The sequence below is a fragment of the Pongo abelii genome, chromosome 13 (assembly GCF_028885655.2).
Source record: "Pongo abelii isolate AG06213 chromosome 13, NHGRI_mPonAbe1-v2.0_pri, whole genome shotgun sequence".
Lineage (NCBI taxonomy): Eukaryota > Metazoa > Chordata > Mammalia > Primates > Hominidae > Pongo > Pongo abelii.
The window spans coordinates 78911496-78934083 of record NC_071998.2 but is presented as its reverse complement, the minus strand read 5'-3'; the positions used below and the strand labels follow the sequence as shown (position 1 = coordinate 78934083).

The 22588-nt window shown below is 38.0% G+C and overlaps 2 protein-coding genes across 4 annotated transcripts in view; one reads left to right on the top strand and one right to left on the bottom strand.

The window, feature by feature from the left end:
• Window positions 1-22588, top strand: part of CENPP (centromere protein P) — a 282356-nt gene that overhangs the window by 86500 nt on the left and 173268 nt on the right. The window lies entirely within an intron of this gene.
• Window positions 1879-12250, bottom strand: OMD (osteomodulin). Its single transcript, XM_009244632.4, has 3 exons — window positions 11946-12250; window positions 4321-5282; window positions 1879-3105 (listed from the first exon to the last, which is right to left on the bottom strand). The coding sequence occupies exons 2-3, from the start codon at window positions 5258-5260 to the stop codon at window positions 2780-2782; spliced, it is 1266 nt and encodes a 421-aa protein (XP_009242907.1). The 5' UTR covers window positions 5261-5282; window positions 11946-12250; the 3' UTR covers window positions 1879-2779.

Sequence of the window (22588 nt, the reverse complement as noted above, 5' to 3'; positions counted from 1 at the left end):
TACAGATATGAGCCACTGCACCCAGCCTAAAGTATACAATTTAATAGTACTTAGTGTTTTTGCATTTGTACAACCATCACCACAGTCAATTTTGGAACATTTTCATTACTCCAAAAAAGAAACCATATACCCATTAGCAGTTACTTCTCACTTTCCCTCATTCCCATGATCCCCAGCTCTAGGCAACCAATAGTCTTTGTCTCCATAGATTTCCCAGTTCTGGACATTTCATAAAGATGGAATCATACAGTTTGTGTCTTTTTACGACTGACTTCTTTCACTGAGCATAATGTTTTCAAGGTTATCCATGTTGTAGCGTATGTCAGTGCTTCATTACTTTTTATTGCTGAATAATATTCCACTGTTTGGATATATCACATTTTGTGTATCCATTGATGGACATTTGCGTGGTTTCTACCTTTGGATATGGCTGAATAATATTCCACTAAATGGATATACCACATTTTGTTTATCCATTGATGGACATGCGGGTGGTTTCTACCTTGTGGATAATGCTGCTGTGGACATTTATATGCAAATTTTGGTGTGAACATGTGTGTTCAGTTCTATTGGGTGTATAGTTAGGAATGGAATCGCTGGGTTATATGTAACTAAGCTTTTTTTTTTTTTTTTTGAGATGGACTTTTGCTCTTGTTGCCCAGGCTGGAGTGCAATGGCGTGGTCTTGGCTCACCGCAACCTCCACCTCCTGGGTTTAGGCAATTCTCCTGCCTCAGCCTCCCAAGTAGCCGGGATTACAGGCATGTGCCACCATGCCTGGCTAATTATTTTGTATTTTTAGTAGAGATGGGGTTTCTCCATGTTGGTCAGGCTGGTCTCAAACTCCCGACCTCAGGTGATCCACCTACCTCGGCCTTCCAAAGTGCTGGGATTACAGGTGTGAACCACCGCGCCCAACCATATGTAACTAACTTTTTAAAGAACTTCCATACTGCTTTCCTAAGCAGCTGCAGTATTTACACTCCTTCCAAAGGTGTATGAAGGCTCCAATTTTTCCACGTCTCGCCAACACTTGTTATTTGATTGCCTTTTGATTTCAGCTATCCTAGTGAGCACATAGTAGTATCTCATTTATTTGCATTTCCCTAATGGCTCATAAATTTTAAATTGCTCTAGGTTAGAAATTGTCTTATCTTTGTTTTCTAAAACATCCATAGTATTTTCCACATATTAACTCATAATGTTTGAATTTATATCCTGTATTTAAAAATTGCAAGAAAAGGGAGGTGGGCCTTAAGATTTTTTCTTTTAACCTCTGTCGAAAATGTGCTTTGCCCATATTGTGGCATCATAGTTGCACATTGTACTTTGTTTATTGATCCCTTATTGCCAAGCCCTATATAAGAAAGGACTTGATGAATGTTGATTAGACGAATGAATGGAGTTTTCTTCGTATTCATCCTGGATTCTTGAGGTTGTCCCTGGGAACAGGTGGGTGTTCTGGTTCTGATAATGCTAATAATCTCAAAGATATAAAGAGCATTAAAGACTTCACCTTAAACTGGTATTTCCAGAAAAAAAGACTTGCAAGCTTGAAAACTATTTCTGAAGTATAGTTTGACTTGTCTGTCTGTTGCATATTGTCAGAATTGTTATCATTTGTATAGGCAGCCCTAGATTGGTATTTGTCCCTTATCTGAGAAATTCTATGAAACATTAGCATGGTATATCAAGAGAGTTCATCACAGCAGTTAGATAATCATCATTGTAAGACACACTTACAATACTTAAAAATAATACATTAACAAAAAAGTGATTTTTAAGGTTTTAAAGAAGATGTTAAAACCTGTCATTCAAATTATAAAGGAACTGTATTCAATTTTAGCTTATGTAGATATTGGCTGATAAGCATAAAGTGTTTAATATTATCTTTAGAACTTTATTTTGCCAACACTAATTTAATCTTGCAAACAAAGCAGTTATTTCTTTGCAAATCGTTTTGTAACAAAGAGGCCTTTCTATGGTTGTATTTTTACAAAAACATTTATCCCGGTTAAAATGGAACACAATAACATTGTTTTGGATAGTTGCTGAAATTTGCTAAAATACAAATTGCAATGAGATAGTTTGGTGTTTTTTAGTTGTCCAAATACAGCTTTATAATTTTGTTGTTTTGGTATTCTGAGGCAAAAAGATTAGTTAATTTTGTGAATCTGTATGCCTTGGGTCCTTAGTAACTGGATGGCCTCTTACAAATCAGAAATATCATTCTATGCACTATGTGGTGAGCTAGGGGGATGGATGTCTTAATGATGAGATTACAAATACCAGTGTGAAAGCTTTCCTGAAGAAGAGGTCAGAGAAAATGGTCTATTCCTTAAATGAATGCTTGTTACATTAATATGCCCTCCTGTCATTTAAATATTGTCCTCAGAGTGATCAAAAAGGTCATGGCCTGTGGGTCTTTACTGCTAATGCTACTTCCTTCCTCATTTTTAGAAAAATTACTGTTAATAGAAATGATACACGTTCTTTAACATGATATTTCTGTATTTAAAAAGAGCATAAGAAACCATTAACGTTTAATTTATGATTCCCACTTGTCATTCTAATTTATATTTTTAAAGATTTACATTATTTTGAGTAAGTTCTAATCCTATGAAATGATGCAGATGTCACCAACAACTTAAATTCAATTCTGGTCTTATACTAATACATAATTCTAAATATATTACCTTGAGTAATACATGTTTACTTAGATTTACTATATTAAGTATAGGTTTTGTGAAGTCATAAGTGTATACCTATATAGTTTCTTGCTATTCTTGATTTTCATAATAATGAAGGTCAAAGTGCCCTTCTGCTCCTTCTTGTTCTGGGCTCTCATGAGCATTGTCAGGATCATCGTGATCTTCACTTTCATCATCATCATCTTGAAATCTCCTGAAAACTTGTGTCTTTAGTTGTATTGTTTGACCATTAGTACTTCTTTGTTCACCATAATAAATAGTATGTATATGAGGGAAGCAGAAGAAGATGTATGAGCTTATTGGTTCTTTTAGTTTATTTTGGTCCACACGAATGTATGTTAAATGGTGGTAATGTAGTGGGTCAATAGAAGGACACATCACTGTAAGATTCATCTCTGAAAGAAATAAATTAAAAATTAATCTTGCACTATAGTATAATCCACAGTTATAGCCATAATTCTATGTTAGATTTTATGTTGTATGGGATATAATTCTGTTAATTAAAATACTTATAAATTGAATTAGGTTTCTTTTTTATATTAATCAAATAATAAAAAGAAAATTAAATTATAAATGAGTTTTATATTAACAAAATATATATGGCTTCATTGGCTTTTCTGATTAATAAATTTCTAGTAGAACAATCTCAAAAAAAAATTATCTACAATCCCACTACTTAGGATATTCATATTTCTTCATATACTCTATTATTTCTCTCTTTTACATATATATATATAAAACTGACAATTTATACATATATATAAAATATATATATATAATATATATTTCTTCTTTTTTTTCTTCTTTTTTTTTTTTCCTATTGCAAGAAGAAAAGGAAACATTGTGGAGAAAGTGAGTAAACTCAGAATACGTTTTGTATAAATTGTCAGTTATATATATATGTATACATTTTCAGTTATATATATATAAAAGAGAATATATATATTATATATGTCTGAAATTATATATATACATATATATGTCTTAAAAATATATATAAAATATATATGTATATATATAAAAATATATGTATATATAAAAATATATATGTATATATATATATAAAAATATATATATGTGTGTGTGTATATATATATATATATTTTTTTTAAGACAGAGTTTTTGCTCTGTCACCCAGGCCAGAAAGCAGTGGCATGATCTCAGCTCACTGCAACCTCTGATTCCTGGGTTCAAGCAACTCTTATGCCTCGGCCTCTTAAGCAGCTGGGAGTACAGGCACACACCACCATGCCTGGCTAATTTTTCTATTTTTGGTAGAGATGGGACTTCACTATATTGACCAGGCTGGTCTTGAACTCCTGGCCTCAAGTGATCCACCCCACCCGCCTTAGCCTCCCAAAGTGCTCTGATTACAGGATGAGCCACTGCGCCCAGCCTATTTCTCAATATTTAAGGCAATAAAATTTAATAGAGAGGACTATAAACTGAATAGCACACATTTCTCTGGGGCAGATTTCTGCCATTCTCTTAAGCAACTTCAAAACAACTATTTTCAGCAATGTCTAAAGCATAGCTTATTGAATATTTTTTTCTTTGAAAGATCAGAATTCCATTCTTTCTCTCTTCAAAACACAATAAAGTCTACATACTTTCTATTTCATTATTTTGTAGGTATAGGTGTTCCAAATTTCTTGGAATATAGAATGCTTGCTTCAATTTGTTGTGTCCAACACTGAGTTCTACAATGTTGGGAAGATTAAAAATATTATATGGGATGTCTTGTAGTTTGTTGTGTGACATTCTTAGAGTATGAAGTTTTGGAAGTTTGTCGAAGTACTTTTCGGGTATAGAAGAAATTGAATTATTTTCTAAAGACAGATACATAAGTGAAGAAGGCAAACCAGGAGGCATTGATTCTAATCTGTTATTGCAGAGGTTGAGCTGCATTAGTTTTTCCATTTTGGCAAAGATTTTGTCTTTTAGCAGAGAATCATGAAGATAATTATAACAGAGATCAAGCATGGTCAAATTTACTAGCCCATCCATGGCATTTGTCTGCAGTTTGGAGATTTCATTGTAACCAAGAAGGAGTCTTTCCAGAGATTTAGGAAGAGGAAATGGAAACTCTTCTAAACTGTTATGCTCTAGATGAAGTTGTAGTAGATTTGGAAGCTTAGCAAACACACCATAATCAATCTTTTGAGATTTAATTTTGTTGTGGCTGAGGTTAATTTCTTTAAGATGAGTTGCATTGATGAATGAATTTGCAGTCACAGCCTCAATTTCATTGAACTGAAGGTAGAGTTGCCGAATGTGCATCGGAATATTTGGGATAGTCTTGAGTTTGCGATTATCACAGTACATTGATGATGGAAAGTTAGTTGGACAGAAGCATTCACTGACACAGCCTAAAGTATACTGATGAAAAGGAACTCCATAGTCTACATTTTGACGAAATAGGAATCCTGTTTGGTAATCATCATCTGGCTCTTGGTCATAGTCTTCATCCCACTGATAAGTTTCATATTGGCAATGTACTTTGACTCCAAAAAAGAAGAAAATAACATATATTGGACTTAAAAAACCCATCTTCTTCTTTTTATTTTTTTTCCTATTGCAAGGAGAAAAGGAAACATTGTGGAGAAAGTGAGTAAACTCAGAATACGCTTTGTATAAATTGTCAGTTATATGAAATGTATTATACCTATGTGTATATTTAAAAGAATATCCAGAAAGAATGGGCAGTGCTCAAACCAAAATTTTTTTCTTTCTTTTTTTGTGACAGTGTCTCGTCTGTCACCCAGGCTGGAGTGCAATGGCACAATCTCGGCTCACTGCAACTTCTGCCTCCCAGGCTCCCAGGTTCAAGCGATTCTCATGCCTCAGCCTCCCGAGTAGCTGGGACTACAGGTGCATGCCACTTTGCCCAGCTTATTTTTGTATTTTTTAGTAGAGACAAGGTTTCGTTGTGTTGCCCAGGCTGGTCTCAAACTCCTGACCTCAAGGGATCCTCCGGCCTCGGCCTCCCAAAGTGCTGGGATTACAGGTGTGAGCCACCACGCCTGGCCTCAAACCAAAATTAATGTTTAAGTACAAATGAGGTAAGTTTTTTTTTCTTTTTTCTTTTTCTTTTTCTTTTTTTTTTTTGAGATGGAGTCTTGCCTTGTCACCCAGGGTGGAGTGTAGTGGTGCAGTCTTGGCTCACTGCAACCTCCGCCTCCCTGGTTCAAGTGATTCTCCTGCCTCAGCCTCCCGACTATCTGGGACTACAGGCGCGTGCCACCACGCTTGGCTAATTTTTGTACTGTTAGTAGAGACGGGGTTTCTCCATCTTGGCCAGACTGGTCTCTAACTCCTGACCTCAGGTGATCCACCCACCTCAGCCTCTCAAAGTGCTGGGATTACAGGCGTGAGCCACTGCACCTGGCCGAGATTTTTTTTTTTTTTAAGTCACATATTACACTGAACTTGAGTCAAAAGTCTAGTATACTAGACTTTCTACTAAGTAACCATCTTTTAAGAGTCCCAGTTTATCTTGCTTACTAGGGTATAGATCTATGATAATAGCATGACGTCACTCGACTACAGTCTGATCCCTCCACTATAAATGCTGTGTGTTCTTTGGAATTACCTGATCCTTTAATGATGGTCACTGCCTGGAGGAGGAAAGACCTTTATTTTAGTTAGAGAGCTTTTGCCTGGGAGATTCTACAACTTCTATTTGCTGATACCTTTTTCTGCCCTTCAGAAGAACATGAAATGCTCCCTTTTATGTGATAACTTCAGATATTTAGAAATAGTATTCATGTTTCCTTTTAATATTTTCTGTCCAAAACTAACAGCACCATCAAATTTTCCTCATGAAACAGTTTCCAGAATCCAATTATTTAGTCTCCGACTCGGCTTGAATAACTACTTTAAATCCTAAAGACATACAATGTTTACATTCTACAAAGTTCAAGTGTCTTTACATTTTTCTTCCTAGCTTCCTTTTTTCCATTAATATATTTAAGTTTTAGATATAAAAATATTATTAAAAACACACTGTCCCTGTCTCCCAGGTGTTTAAAGTCTTGTGGAGAATCAAATGCACATGCAGTAGAATGCAGGAGGAGGATATTGTGTGGAGCAGAATTGCAAGAGGGCATACTTCACAATAAACACTCAGTGCTGAAACTTGAAGTTCTAGGGAGGGGTCAATTATGTCCCAGATGAGAAGCCTGAAACCTGTATTTCATTTCTGTCACTTAACATATCTGCCTCTTGCCTCATCAATAAAATAAGAATTGCAATTATAGCTGAATTATACCTTGGCTGCTTATCTTGTATGTTGCCTTGTGTCTTTTTTTTTTTTTTTTTTGAGATGGAGTCTTGCTCTGTTGCCCAGGCCGGAGTGCAGTGGTGCGATCTCGGCTCACTGCAGCCACCACCTCCTGGGTTTAAGCAATTCTCCTGCCTCAGCCTCCCCAGTAGCTGAGATTACAAGTGCACTCCTCCACACCCGGCTAATTTTTGTATTTTTAGTAGAGATGGAGTTTCACCATGTTGACCAGGCTGCTCTCGAACTCCTGACCTCATGATCCACCCACCTTGGCCTCCCAAAGTGCTGGGATTACGGGCGTGAGCCACTGCACCCAGCCTCCTTGTGTCATATCTTGCCTGCTTATCCACCTGGTCGTTGTTAGCATTGTATGAGCTATGCATGTACAAGTACTTTGCACGTTGAAAACTGCTATCCAGATGAAATCAATGTATCATTTAGGAAAAAGGTTTTAAAAAATCCTACCTCTTTTATTCTGAGACCTTTCTACTTTTCCCACCCAGGGTTTCATGAGAGAATGAGTTTCCAAACAAATCGTTGCATATAATGAAATGACTTATCTCCTATTCATCTAGAATGGTTCTAGCTATTTTTCATCATTGGTATAATTGAGAGAATAGTTACTTAAGTTATTTTCTTTAACAGAACCCCATTTGAGAAAGGTTAAGAAACATCTCTATTTCTTCTTCTTTTCTTGTCAGAAATTATAAATGTATAAATGTAACTATTGTATGTATTTGGGATTTGAAGTAGTTATTCAGGTAGAGTCAGAGACCCTTGAGCTCTTTTCCCACAGTGATACTTTCCTTCATTCTTCCTCACCATTTGCTCCCATGCACCCACATCCTGGGTTTTGTCTTTTCTATTACTGGAACCCTTCATACTCTCCATTTTGAGTATTCCACACTCAGACCACTATCTCTGTGTAGTAACTCCAGCTGCAATAATTCTTCAATTTCCGTGGAACCTCAGCTATATTGATTCTACTATTTTTCACTGTCCCTCATCCATACCTCCCAACATTGTCAGTTCCTTCTTACCAACTTAGACCCCATAGTTCATCTCTATCGTTGCTCTTTTGCACATGCCCTAAACTTTCCGGCTCCTTCAATCTGCCAAACTCCAACTCTGGTTACTCCAATTCTCCACCTACTCACAGCCTGACTGTCACAGCTGAATGTAACTAAAGAAAAACAGGAGCATGGTGACTGGTCTCACTCTCGATTCAAGACCACTAACCTCAAGTGCTGTCCTGCTGCATTTCCTTAGACCATCCTCTTTCCCTCTCTTCTACGCTACTGTTTTGTAACTTTCCTCTCTGAAGCCTCTAATACCTCATTCCCCATTATTGTTTTTGGGTGATGACCTTGCTTCTTTTTTTAAGTCAAGAAAATAGGATCAAGATATCATTTATTTCTATTTTCTTATATGTATCCCTACCTACAAGAAAATGCCAAAATAGCAATGGTTTGGGTTTTGTTTTTGTTTTTTTTTTTTAACAATATGTGCTTTTGAAACTCATGATGTTTCTTTGTGCAACTCTATATTACATCCATTTTTCTTTCTTTTCTGTGAGATTCGTGGAAGATGTGGCATTTGACCTAGACTTTGAAGGAGTGTTGAGGTTCTCATAGAGGGAAGTGAGGAAGAAGATCTCTGGCTAGAAGAGATGAGCAAAAACATAGAAGCAACAGATGGTGATGTGTTTGGGAAATGTGGTTGGTTAACTCTTGAAGGAGCAAAATAAGACTATTAAATCCAGATCTGAAGGGATTAACCTAACTTTTTTTTTCTGAGACAGAGTCTCGCTCTGTCACCCAGACTGGAGAGCAGTGGTGCACTCTTGGCTCACCCTCCATCTCCTGGGCTCAAGTGACTCTCTTGCTTCAGCCTCCTGAGTAGCTGGGATTACAGATGCGTGCCACCACACCTGGCTACTTTTTAAGTTTTTTGTAGAGACAGGGTTTTGCCATGTTGCTCAGGCTGGTCATGAACTTCTGGGTTCAACCAGTCTGCCCACCTCAGCCTCCCAAAGTGCTGGCATTACAGGCATGAGCCACCACACCTGGCCTTGGAGGGCCTAAATTCTGACCTAAGGAATTTGCACTCTGGGAATGAATGCCTAGTTTAATGAATTAACATATTTGGGCTGTGATTTCACACTACAGTCAGTGTTCGTGGGTGAAAAAGTAGAGAATCTTGGAAGGAGGTAGATTGAAGGAGTTATGGTATCATACCAAAGGGCAGTATTCAGAGCAGGCTCTCCTTGCTGGGCTGGAAGCTCCCAGTGGGTCTGCTTGGAAATGCTTATTCACCTACTGTACTCTACTACTTTACTGTATGTAAACATGCTTAGTGAAGCACTTTACAAATATTAGTAGTTAGTTTGATTGGGTTACATCAGTTTACAGTTGTCTTGAATTATTTCTAGTGGTGAGGCACTATGCTAAGTTGGTGGAGAATACAGAAATGAAGAAGACATGAAACCATAGTCCCTTCTGTAAAGGGCAAACAGCTTAGTGGAAGAGAGAGAGAGAACAAAGTGAACCCTAATCTAAGGCAGAGGGTAATATCCTTTATAGCAGAGATAGGCAATGCTGTGGGGCCAGTGGCTTACCTCAGTTTTACAAAGACAGGAAAGTCTTTTGTAGACATCATTTGACCCAGACTTTGGGAGATTAATAGGAATGGATATAGAATATTCTATACATTTTATACTCATTGATGATATTTTACATATAATTTTATAATATTTTATTGTACTCATTATAGTATAACATATTAACTTTTTTTTTTTGGAGACAGAGTCTTGTGCTGTCACCCAAGCTGGAGTGCAGTGGCACCATCTCAGCTCACTGTAACCTCCGCCTCCCAGGCTCAAGTGATTCTTGTGCCTCAGCCTCCTGAGTAGCTGGGATTACAGGCGTGCACCACCACGACTGGCTACATTTTTTGTATTTTTAGTTAAGACGGGATTTTGCCATGTTGGCCAGCCTGGTCTCGAACTCCTGACCTCAGGTCATCCGCCCACCTCAGCCTCCCAAAGTGCTGAGATTACAGGTGTGAGCCACCGTGCCTGGCTGAAAACTCAGCTTGAATTTTATCCCTTTGTTGAGAACATTAGCTAATCATCAGTTATCAACCTTACATTTGAGAATTAGAGTCTGTTGTTCAACAACTATGAAAAATTGTTGGGAAAAAAGAAGAAGGCCTTGAATCAAGACATCATGACTGGGGCGTCTCTGAAAATAAAGAGATTCTTAATGTTGTCTGCTTTCCACCTTTGTGAGCACCTAAGAAGAAAGTCTTTCCTTGAGGAACAATTTCTCTTCTAAACCTGAACTTATCTTAAACATCCTTGTCCTCCTCCCTCCACGTTCCTAACCACGTAGTACAATCTTGTCCCACTCCCTTTGATTAAGTGCAGTTTTCTGGTTTGAAATCCATCCTGTTTTCATCTATATGCTCATTATTTTCTATGCCTCTTGCTCTTTCCCCAGGATAATTTCTGCTGTTACAACAACTTTTATTTTATCCAAATTTTTCATTCCCCAACTAATCTCTTCTGAGTCATTTGCTAAGCATATTTTTGTTACTTCTGCTTTTCATACTCTACAATGTATGCCTTGTTCTCTATAGGATAACTCACAGCAATATTGTATAATTCATTGTTGATCATCTCATTTCCTAATATCTTTTAACAGAATCTAATACAATGCAGTGTTATAAGTGCCCAAAGATGTGTTGAATGAATGATTAAGTTAATAAGTTATAGGTTAAAGCTTGCTAGCAAATGCTTCTCTCTACTAATGTTGATTATTCCTAGGCATTTATTTCACTATGATAATTTCTTCAAATGAACGTATTCATGAGAGCTTGACTGTTCCTTTTTCTATTGAATATTTCTTCATCACAATATACTGTATTCCTCACTTTCCTAGTACATTGTGTAGTAGGAAAAGAACAAATGTGAAAAAAGAATGTTTGGAGCAAAGTAATATATATATATTACCAGTTTTCAATGTGAATTTTTCATATTATAGCAATAAAACCATCTGTGTCATAACATTTCTCTTACTTGGAGAAAAGCACTCATGTGTTCATCAAGAAAAGTTTCAATTGAAATTACTAATGAGGTATAATTTACTTGTTCAGGAAAAGTTTAAAGTAAAATCCTCAACATTTTATTATGTTAAAGACATAATTGTTTTTATTTGTATGACATAGAAACTAGCATATAAGAAAGCAAATATTAGCATATAATTTAGATTTTTCCAAAAAAGTTCTAAATTTTAATTTTATAAAATTATTTTGCTATTAAAAATACAATTACCTCAATTATTTTTAGCCATAATACATTTAAATCGTAATTAACTAAAACCCAAAGTAACTAGATCCTTCAATAGACTAGATAGAGCATCTGTATTTTCCCTTTGAGAAAGAAGTAAATGAAAAGAAAAACATTCTATATCAGGGATTTAGTCAGTAGAGAAATTTGGAGAAAATCTTGAGGAAAATCTTGAGTGAAATTTTTACAAATGTCCATCAACCCCCCAACCGGAATCAGTAGCATTGCTCAGCTGTATGCCTCAAAGGCATTAGCTGGTTCTTTGTTACTTATAATTCATAGAAAAAAAGAGACCTAAGGAAGAGAAAGAGATTGATTCCTTTAACCTCAGAATCTCTCCTTTCATTCAAAGTAAAAAAAATCTAAACAAAGATTTTTTATTGGGTAAATCTTAAATGAGAAAGTTAAACTCATTGTACTACTTTATTTGAACATTTTGCCTAATCAAAAGTTTAATGTAACTTTTTTACCAGATTTTGCTTCCAAAAATTGTGCTTTTATAATAGATGCAGTCTATTTTAATATTAAACAAATCCAATATACTTTTTAAATTTTAACAGTAGGAATACATTCTTAAAAAATTGAAAATTATTTTATTATCATACCTGTTCAATTTGCTTTAGTTTTCAGGGGTTGATGAATTTGTAAATCCTTTAAATGAATCAGAAATTCCTAAATTCTTTAACTGAGTCTCTTAAAAATCCACAGTAACTCTGTGTCCAGACAGGGCTGTCTCTTGAATTACTGTAGCAATTTAAGCAAATACAATCTTCTTGGAAAACACTTGGGTTGAATTAAAATTATGTATTTCTTTTCATTACATGAAACTTTGTGGATTCAAATTAAGATGCTTGTGTTCTTGGTCAGATTTATGTGGCTTACTTCTTTCTTTTCCCCTTAATTTTGGTTTGAGGTGTGGCAAGAATTTCCTCTAATGTGAAAGGCAAACAAAACTAAATGAAACAGCATGTACTGATTACTGTTTTTATTTTCATTTTCATGCCAAAGAATTCTTCAAATTAAGGCCCACTGTGACAGGGAACTCCAGAGTCTCAGCAACTTAAGGTGGAACTCAAAATTTCTTTTTTAATTTTTTGAGATGGAGTCTTGCTTTGCCACCCAGGCCAGAGTACAGTGGTGCAACCTCGGCTCACCGCAACCTCCACCTCCCGGGTTCAAGCGATTCTCCTGTCTCAGCCTCCCGAGTAGCTGGGATTACAGGCATGAGCCACCACACCTGGCTAATTTTTTGTATTTTTAGTAGAGATGGGGTTTCACCATGTTGGCCAGGCTGGTCTTGAACTCCTGACCTCAGGTGATCCTCCCGCCTCCACCTCCCAAATTGCTGGGATTACAGGCATAAACCACCACGCCTGGCCTGGAACTCAAAATTTCTTGAGTCCCTTGGTTGTTCAACACCTAGGTTCACATCAGTACTTCTATTTGTTAAAACAAGGAATTAGGATTAGAAACATAACATTTCGCATTGTTTATTTTTAAAATGCACTCGATTGTCATTGCTTACACAGATTAAGTATATGAGTTTTCTATACAAAGGCTTACATCTTCATTTTTATCAGCTATCTCATTTCTCCTCTTTTTGGCAGATGTACCCACTAGAATGACTTCTAATATCCTTTCAGATAAAATTAGTCAGTTGGTTGCACTCCAAAGGTGTATCTTCAATTTGCCTGTTTTTAGTATTGCACAAAATAATTTTGTAGTATTGAATAAAATGGAATGAAAAGCTTATGTTACTCAATAGCTATTGCCTGTATTTTGTAGATTTAGAAAAGTTCTTCATTTCATAGAGCTATCTCTCCTGAATAGTAACAGTTAACTTTTTAATGTTTAATTTTTACACTGTTCTCATATTCTAAACAGAGAGTTGACTTGTGTCTTTTGGCAGTGGACTCGGAGTTCATTTTGGGGGGGAATTCATTTAAGCTTTTACAAACTAATAAGATAAAGTGAATCCTGGAGTTCATTTTGTTTCCTCAAAAAAGTGTTTTCCATTAGCTTTTTACAAAGAACTCACAAGATTTATTTTGTTAAACTTTGCATTAAGAAAAGTATACAATGTTTCAAGTGATGCTTTGGCAATTGTAAAAATCTGGTCTATTATTTGAGACATTGGTATGAAAAACGTGGCAGACCACACTTGAGCCAAGATTCCATCTTGTTACTGATCTTTTCCATATGTTTTCTGTTAGTGTCTTTGTTCTTAAAACTCAGGCTTTCACTAAGGAAAAGAGAGCAAATCTGTGTACTTTTTTCAAAAATTGTTTTATAGGCCTTCACGGTCCTTTTGGAAGATTAACTGAAAATCAACAGCCTAATGTTTATATAACTTCTCATTAACTCTGTGATTTGGATTTACGATATTGATTATGTTATTCATGTTTTTAACAAATGTGAAAAAAATATATCAGTAGGTAACTAGAGCAGACAGAATAAAAATGTCTAGAAAATTTAAACTGATAGGCAGTATCTAGGAGGTTTAAGGTGGCAAGGGATGGGAATGCGGGGAGGTGGTGGTTAGTTAGAGTCAGGCCTTAAAGGAAAAAATAGGGGATGTGAGTTTGTAATAGTTCACTGTTTTAGTTAAGTGGTTATAATTGTAGCAATTGGGGAGAAAAGGAGTTGAATTGTTGAAAAGTGTAAATTATATGCTATGATTATACTTTGATTGAAATAGATTCAGTATCTCAAAGCGGAGTGACACAGGACTGGCTAGGAAAGGCCCTCCTGAGACCTGCCTAATTAACATAATAAGCATTACAATTTTCTGTTCATTTGTTCCACTTTATTTACTGGACACCTACTTTGTGCAGATTTTAGGTGCTTGGGACTCAGCGGTGAAAGTCTCTGTTATAGAGAAGGAAAACAGAAAATAAACATAAATAAGCATAAAATGAAGAATATAAACAATGTAGAGTGCGATGGAAGAGAATAATGCAAGGTAAAGGGATAAAAATGAATGAGGCATGGGGGTACGGGTCAACAGTTCAGGCACCGCTGTAAGTGGGGACTGGAATGGAACAATTAAGTTATTGTATGGCAGATGGTGAGAGCCAAGTGTCTCACTGTTGGAGTGGAAGTTACAAATAAATAAGCAAGGTGAGGTGGTGACAGTGATTCATGTGGTAATGGATTAGAGTTGAAGACATCAGTATGAACTCATATTTAGCTTAATATAGATATAGCTGGTTAAAAGGGAAATGTAATTATGTTATATACACATAGTACACACAGAGACCTCCTTGCTCTGTTGGCTGAGAGATCCTACAAGCAGGAGCACTTTAAGCAGCAACAAACACAAAGCCCAGATCTTGGTTTCTAACACCATTTTCCAGTAAAAGGAACCAGGGCCGCTCCTTGGAGAAATGGCTGATTCCAGGAGGACTGAAGCAAGGAAAGTAGGAGATAGGCCTGGAGCATTGTGCAGTACCAGAAAAAGGGCACTCAGCAAAGAAAGGGATCTGGGGAGTCTCTGTTCTTCCACTCAGTTTTGCTGTGAACCTAAAACTGCTCTAAAAAATAAAGTCTATTAATCTTTTTTGTTGTTGTTGAGACAGAGTCTGGCTCTGTCGCCAAGGCTGGAGTGCAATGGCGCCGTCTCGGCTCACTGCAGCCTCCACCTCCTGGGTTCAAGCGATTCTCCTGCCTCAGCCTCCTGGCTAGCTGGGATTACAGGTGTGCACCACCACACCCAGCTAATTTTTGTATTTTTAGTAGAGCTTGGGTTTCACCATGTTGGCCAGCCTGGTCTTGAACTCCTGACCTCAGGTGATCCTCCCGCCTCAGCCTCCCAAAGTGCTGGGATTACAGGCATGAGCCACCGCAGCTGGCTATTAATCTTTATTATTTATCTATCTATTTATTTATTTATTTATTCATTTATTTATTTATTTATTTATTTTCGAGACGGAGTTCCACTCTTGTTGCCCAGGCTGGAGTGCAGTGGTGTGATCTCGGCTCACTGCACCCTCCGCCTCCTGGGTTCAAGCAATTCTTCTGCCTCGGCCTCCCAAGTAGCTAGCATTACAGGCATGTGCCACCATGTCCAGCTAATTTTGTATTTTCAGTAGAGTCGGGGTTTTTCCATGTTGATCAGGCAGGTCTCGAACTTCTGACCTCAGGCAGTCCACCCGCCTCAGCCTCCCAAAGTGCTGGGATTACAGGCTTGAGCCACCATGCCCTGACTATTAATTAATCTTTTAAAAAGGGCAGGCAGACACTATTTTAAGTAGTTTAGATATTTAGAACTAAATATGGTGATGGGGCAAGCCAAGTTGGTATCAGAGTGGTGACAGGCCAGCTTGGCTGATGCCTAGTGATCTAGGAGGAGGGAGTAGGTGGTACTCTCACAGGTAGCCAGTGTCAGCAGGGTCAAGTCAGACATATGCCTGGAAGTAACCACCTCTCAGCATTCTAAATGGAATCAAGTTTGTAAGGCAGATAATGACACTTAGCTGATGAACTACTTCTATCAGAAAGGCCACTTGGGCAGCCCTATAGAAACAGTCTAAACATTAATTGCAGTCAGTCTCTTGGTCTGTCTGCTCCAAGGGGTCTATGAGGAGTAGAGGCTCCTGAATTCATGGCCCATACTCACAAGCTTTCTTGGCCATCATCATTTACATTTTCTTAAATGGTGCCCCCATCCCAACCCTGACCACTGTCTTGTGTAAGCCAGAAGTTTGGGAGTCCTTTAAATTAGTGCCTTCTCAAGTGTGGCAGGAGGTGCATCATCATCAGAATTACCAGAGCTGCTTATTAAAAATTCAGGTTCCAGCATCTTTGTACTCAAAATCTACAAAATCAGAACCTCTGAGCATGGGCCCAGGAACTTCCATTTTAAACAAGTGTCCCAGGTCCCACCAAACCTTGAGAACCACTGATGTAAATACTTCTCCCTGACTTTCAAATTGAATCTATTAGTGAATCTTTTGTGTTCTACACCCAAATATCTTTTTGATCTGTCTGTGTCTCATACCATGACTGCCATCATCTCAAACCCAGGTGTTCTGGGTAAGGTCTTGACTATGTTCACACATCTCCTTCTCCAAGCAATTTTCTTCTTGTCTGCATAAAAATCAGACTGCACACTGTGTCTACTTAAACTTCCTTGTTTCTACTTGTTACTTGTTTCTACTTGTTACTTCCAGTGATGCTTTATTTAAAAAAGTAAATTCCAAACATTGATCTTCAAGATTGGGGATGATCTGACCTTGGCCTACCACTTGCCCATTCTTGGGATGTTCAGTTTGCACCACTGCTGGTTTCTGCGCTGTACCCACACTGGCTTCTTTTTGAGCCTCACATTGCCATGTTTCTGTCTCACTATGACCTTTGAAGGAGCTTTTCTGTCTCTTGAGGATGTTAGGCCTCTGTACCTCTCAATCTTGTTGATAGCTAACTCTTATCTTTAAGACATCAGCTTATCCCAGTTGCAATTAATTATGAATGTAATTATTTGTCTGCTTTCTCCTTTCTGACAAGACTCTTTTATGAGCTACCATGTCCCCAAACTGTCTGTCAATAGTGGGTGCTCAATAAATATTGTTTGAATGAATGAATGAATGCACAGTACCCTCCAATGTGCATCTTCTTCTCCATTTTCTGAATGTTTCTATTTTCCTGACTGTTGGAGGAAAGATGCCTCCAGACAATGGCCTCTGTACCAATTCAGGGGAATAATCTTACTGTCACTTCCCAGACCTTACCTGGTGAACTCATCAGCAGGCCTTATATGGCCTGTATGTGAAACAAACTTTTATTAACGTAAAAGCATGAATACAGAAACACTGAAAACAGAAGACAATCAGTGAATACTTGGCTAAAGTCTACAGAACATAGAGAAGGTAAAGAACAAATGACTGTTATCCTGAACTCAGCATCTGAATCACCTGAATATAATCTTGTCATTTTCAGGCCAAGTGCAGTGGCTCACTCCTGTAATCCCAGGTCCTTGGGAGGCTGAGGAGGGCGGATTACCTGAGGTCAGGAGTTCCAGACTAGTCTGACCAACATGGTGAAACCTTGTCTATACTAAAAATACAAAAATTAGCCGGGCGTAGTTGTAGGTGCCTGTAATCCCAGCAACTCGGGAGGCTGAGGCAGGAGAATTCCTTGAACCCAGGAGGCGAATGTTGCAGTGAGCCGAGATCGCGCCATTGCACTCCAGCCTGGGTGACAAGAACGAAACTCCGCCTCAAAATCATCATCATCATCATCGTCGTCGTCATCATCGTCATCATCATCATCGTCATCATCATCATCATCATCATCATCATCGTCATCATCATCATCTTGTCATTTTCTTGTGAATCCTTCCAGAGATATTTTGTACATATAGAAGCAAATACATATATTTAGAAATCATTATTTCTCAAAAAGCATTCTTGTATGAAATTGGAGATGTTTCTACTCTTTTCCTAATGTAAACAATGGTGCAGCTAATAAACTTTTATAAGATACTGCATATGTGTGCCAGTGTGTCTGAGGGGTCAATCCTCAGGCACAGATGTGATTGTTCTCCTCAGAGGCCCTTCCAAGTGGCACTCCCAGCTGTTAAATCCTCCGCATACCATTTATCAGGTTTTAATCTTTCAATGATCTAGTGGGTTAAAATGGTATCTTATAGTTGAGTTCTTATTTCTCTTACTATGGATCTGGTTGAATATCTCTTATATTTTACAGCGCTGTATGCTGCGTTTTCTGGAACTGCTTGTATCTTTTACTTTTATTTCTATTGTATTGTAGATCTTTTGCTTAATGACTTTTAGGAGTTTTTTATGTATAAGGGAATCTATGTGCTATGACTTATAACTATTATTTTCCAATTTGTAATTTGCTTTTGATGGTTTTGCCATGAAGACTTTTTGTTACGTCATTGGGTTTATCCATCTCTTCCGTCTCTTTTTTTTTTTTAAGATGAAGTCATTCAAGCGATTCTTCTGCCTCAGTCGCCCAAGTAGCTGGGATTACAGGCACCCACAACTACACCTGGCTAATTTTTGTATGAAGTCATTCAAGCGATTCTTCTGCCTCAGTCGCCCAAGTAGCTGGGATTACAGGCATCCACAACTACACCTGGCTAATTTTTGTATTGTAGTAGAGACAGGGTTTCATCATGTTGGCCACGCTAGTCTTGAACTCCTGACCTCGGGTGATCTGCCCTCTTCAGCCTCCCAAAGTTCTGGGATTACAGGTGTGAGCCACCACACCTGGCCAAGTTTATCCATCTCTTCTTAACAGCCTCCTGGCTTTTGTGTTATAGTTACTTCTGCATTCACTGAAAAATTCTTCCTTGATTTCCACTGTTCATTTTAGGACTATTATGGTTTCTTTTGTTGTTGTTGTTGTTGTTTTGTTTTTATTTATTTTTTTGTTGAGATGGAGTCTCGCTCTGTCACCAGGCTGGAGTGCAGTGGCACAATCTCGGCTCGCTGCAACCTCTGCCTCCTGGGTTCAAGCGATTCTCCTGCCTCAGCCTCCCAAGTAGCTGGGACTACAGGTGCACACCACCACTCCCAGCTAATTTTTGTATTTTTAGTAGAGACAGGGTTTCACCATGTTGGCCAGGAAGGTCTTGATCTCTTAACCTCGTGATTCGCCTGCTTCAGCCTCCCAATGTGATGGGATTACAGGCATGAGCCACTGCGCCTGGCCAGTTTCTTTATTTTTAAATTTAAAAAATGTTTTTGCATTTGAAAATTTGGTATGTTTAGTGTTTACAGTGCTTGTTAAGTATGAGATGTGATCCCACTGAATATATTGCTGGCATTAATTGAATAGTCCACCTTTCCCCTATCAAATTTGAAATGGGACTGTTTCCATACACTAGATTTCTTTAACTATTGAAGGCATTTCTCAACATTATATTATTTCCCTTTGACATGCCTGTCGATTGATGCACTGTTGGCATTTGATGTGGATAAGGGTACGTTTGTTTAGATCTCATTAATACTTGATACTTGATATTCTCTAAACTTTTTCCAATTTGATAAGTATTCAGTGGCATTACATTATGATTTTAACTTCCATTGGCCTGCCTATTAAAGAGATTGAACATCTTTTCAAATGTTTTTTAGCCATTTGGATTTTCTCTTCTGTTGTATGCCTGTTGATGTTTTTTACTCATTTTTCTTTTCTTTTCTTTTTTTTTTTTTTCCCCAAGACAGAGTCTAGCTCTGTTTCCCAGGCTGGGGTGCAATGACATGATGTTGGCTCACTGCAACCTCTGCCTCCCAGGTTCAAGCAATTCTTCTGCCTCAGCCTCCCGAGTAGCTGGGATTACAGGTTCCTGCCACCACGCCTGGCTAATTTTTGTATTTTTAGTAGAGATGGAGTTTCACCACATTGGCTAGGCTGGTCTCAAACTCCTGACCTCGTGATCTGCCCACCTCAGCCTCCCAAAGTGCTGGGATTGCAGGCATTAGCCACCATGCCCGGCCTTTATTCATTTTTCTATTATGTAATTTTTTTAAATTGATTTTTACAAGTTCATTATATATCTCATAGATACTAACCTCTTGCTAGTTATACCTATGACTGTGTGTTACAGTTTTTCAGTTGATTCTCTTGAATTTTTTAGGCTCATGTGGATCCCATGAAAATGGTAATTTTGGCCGGGCTCAGGGGCTCATGCCTGTAATCCCAGCACTTTGGGAAGCTGAGGCGGTTGGATCACCTGAGGTCAGGAGTTCGAGATTAGCCTGGCCAACATGGCAAAACCTGGTCTCTACTAAAAATATAAAAATTAGCTGGACGTGGTGATGGGCGCATGTAATCCCAGCTGCTTGGGAGGCTGAGGCAGGAGAATCGCTTGAACCTGGGAGGCAGAGGTTGCAGTGAGTCAAGATGGCGCCATTGCACTCCAGCCTCAGCGACAAGAGCGAAACTCCATCTCAAAAAAAAAAGGAGAAAAGAAAATGGTAATTTGACCTTCTCTTTAATTGCTTTTAAGGGACTAGCTCTTTGTTTGAAAGACATTTTGTAAATCTTTAGTATCTAGACAGCTGGACTATTTATTGTTCAGTCTTTCTCCCAGTTAACTCCTGTAAACCACATGAGATGAAAGTACATTTCAAATCAATAAGCCATGTGACAACAAAACTAGCAGATGTCGTAGAATCCTCACCAAATAAGGAGGATTGGGTATAAAAGGCAGCACACAACCAATCACAGGCTGCAGAAGAAGCGAGAGAGCACTCATAGGCACGGGGAGCAGCCAGTACTCCACCCTCACAGAAGCAAAGTCCCAAAATTATATACACAATTAAAAAATTATTTTCTGCATAATTAATTCAAAGTTTCTTCTACAATGACTGGTACTAAGTACAAAGTACTTAGTACTTAGCATTTAGCACTTTTAGAAATCACATTTTCAGGACTAGGAAAGGGTGGAAAGATGCATTTTACTTGGTGAAATCATTGGGAAATATTTTTATTGTTGAGGAGGTGCATATAGAAGTAGACCCTTTAGTTTGGGGAATACATAATCCATCGTATTAGTTAATTAGAGGAAAGGGCAGGAAAAAGGATACAAAAAAAATTTTGGATTTGAATCTTTCATGGTATTGATTTATTTTTTCTTCTTTGACTAAATAAAAAACATACCCTGAGATACCACAAAGCAAAAAGGCATTTGGGGAGTGCCTTAGTTCATCTTTTGCTACTATAACAGAATACCATGCACTGAATAATTTATAATGAACAGGAATTTATTTCCTCACAGTTCTGGAGTTATTGGGAAGTCCAAGATCAAGGCACCAGCATTTGGCAAGGGACTTCTTGCTGGGTTAAAGAGAGCAAGAGGGAGTGATTCCACTCCTGTAATAACAGCATCAGATAACCTAAATACTTCTTAAAGTTCCCACCTCTTAATACTGTTATGATGGCAGTTAGATTTCAACATGATTTTTGGAGGAGACAAACACTAAAACCATAACAAGGAAGGAGGAGTAAATTCCTCCCGCAATCAGTTTTCTGTTTGACTGGTACTTGGTACAGACAGTGAGACTCCCTAATTACATTTCTTTTTTTGTAAGGCAGCCTGATACATTTTTTTCTTCTCTAACGTGGGGAAAAGGTACATTAGGCAGAAAGATTATGTTCTACAAGTTAATAAGGGATTATATAATTTGAGATACATTTATAAAACATTATTATTTATAAAACATCTGGAATGTTTTATAAATGGTTGCTATGAGAACAATGAAAATTTAATTACAAAAATGTACCCTAGGCTGGGTGTGATAGCTCACGGCCTATAATCCCAGCACTTTGGGAGGCCGAAGCAGGCAGATCACTTGAGGTCAGAAGTTCGAGACCAGCATGACCAACATGGCAAAACCCCGTCTCTACTAAAACTACAAAAAGTAGCTGGGCACAGTGGTGCTTGCCTGTAATCCCAGCTACTCGGGAGGCTAAGGCAGGAGAATCACTTGAACCCGGGAGGCAGAGGTTGCAGTGAGCCAAGATCGTGCCATTGCACTCCAGCCTGGGTGACAGAGCAAGACTTCATCTAAAAAAAAAAAAACAAGTATACATTTTTTTAAACATCAACTGTTTAAAATACACTTATCTTATACCTTGTGCTCACCTTCCTTTAAATATCATTCCCAAATCACACTAATTCTAGCTTAGCCAAGATTGAAGTCAGTATACAAAAATCCATTTTATTTCTATATACCAGAATGAATAATTGGAGACCGGGCGCGGTGGCTCACGCCTGTAATCCCAACACTTTGGGAGGCTGAGGTCGGTGGATCACAAGGTCAGGAGTTCCAGACCAGCCTGGCCAATATAGTGAAACCCCGTCTCTACTAAAAATACAAAAATTAGCTGGGCGTGGTGGTGCGCACCTGAAGTCCCAGCCACTCGGGAGGCTGAGGCAGAAGAATCGCTTGAACCCAGTAGACCAAGGTTGCAGTGAACCGAGATTGTGCCCCTGCAATTCAGCCTAGGCGACTGGGCAAGACTCTGTCTCAAAAAAAAAAAAAAGAATGAGTAATTGGAGATCGAAATATTTAGTTAACATCTAATAAGATTTGTGTAAGAATTGCATGCTGAAAACTGCAAACATTGAGGAAGATCTAAATAAACATAAGTATTGGCAAAAGGATAGACACATGAGCAGTGGAATAGAGAGAGTTCAGATATAAGCTTAAAAATTTCTGATTAATTTATTTTTGCCAAAGGTAAGTCAGTGGAGAAGGGATCATCTTTTTAACAAATA

Excerpts from the sequence above, each read along its gene's own strand:
- OMD (XM_009244632.4), bottom strand. The coding sequence starts at position 5,260 with ATGGGTTTTTTAAGTCCAATATATGTTATTTTCTTCTTTTTTGGAGTC. Across the intron at positions 3,106-4,320 it reads ACAAAATAATGAAATAGAAA|AGATGAATCTTACAGTGATG; the intron begins GTATGTAGACTT and ends TATTTCTTTCAG.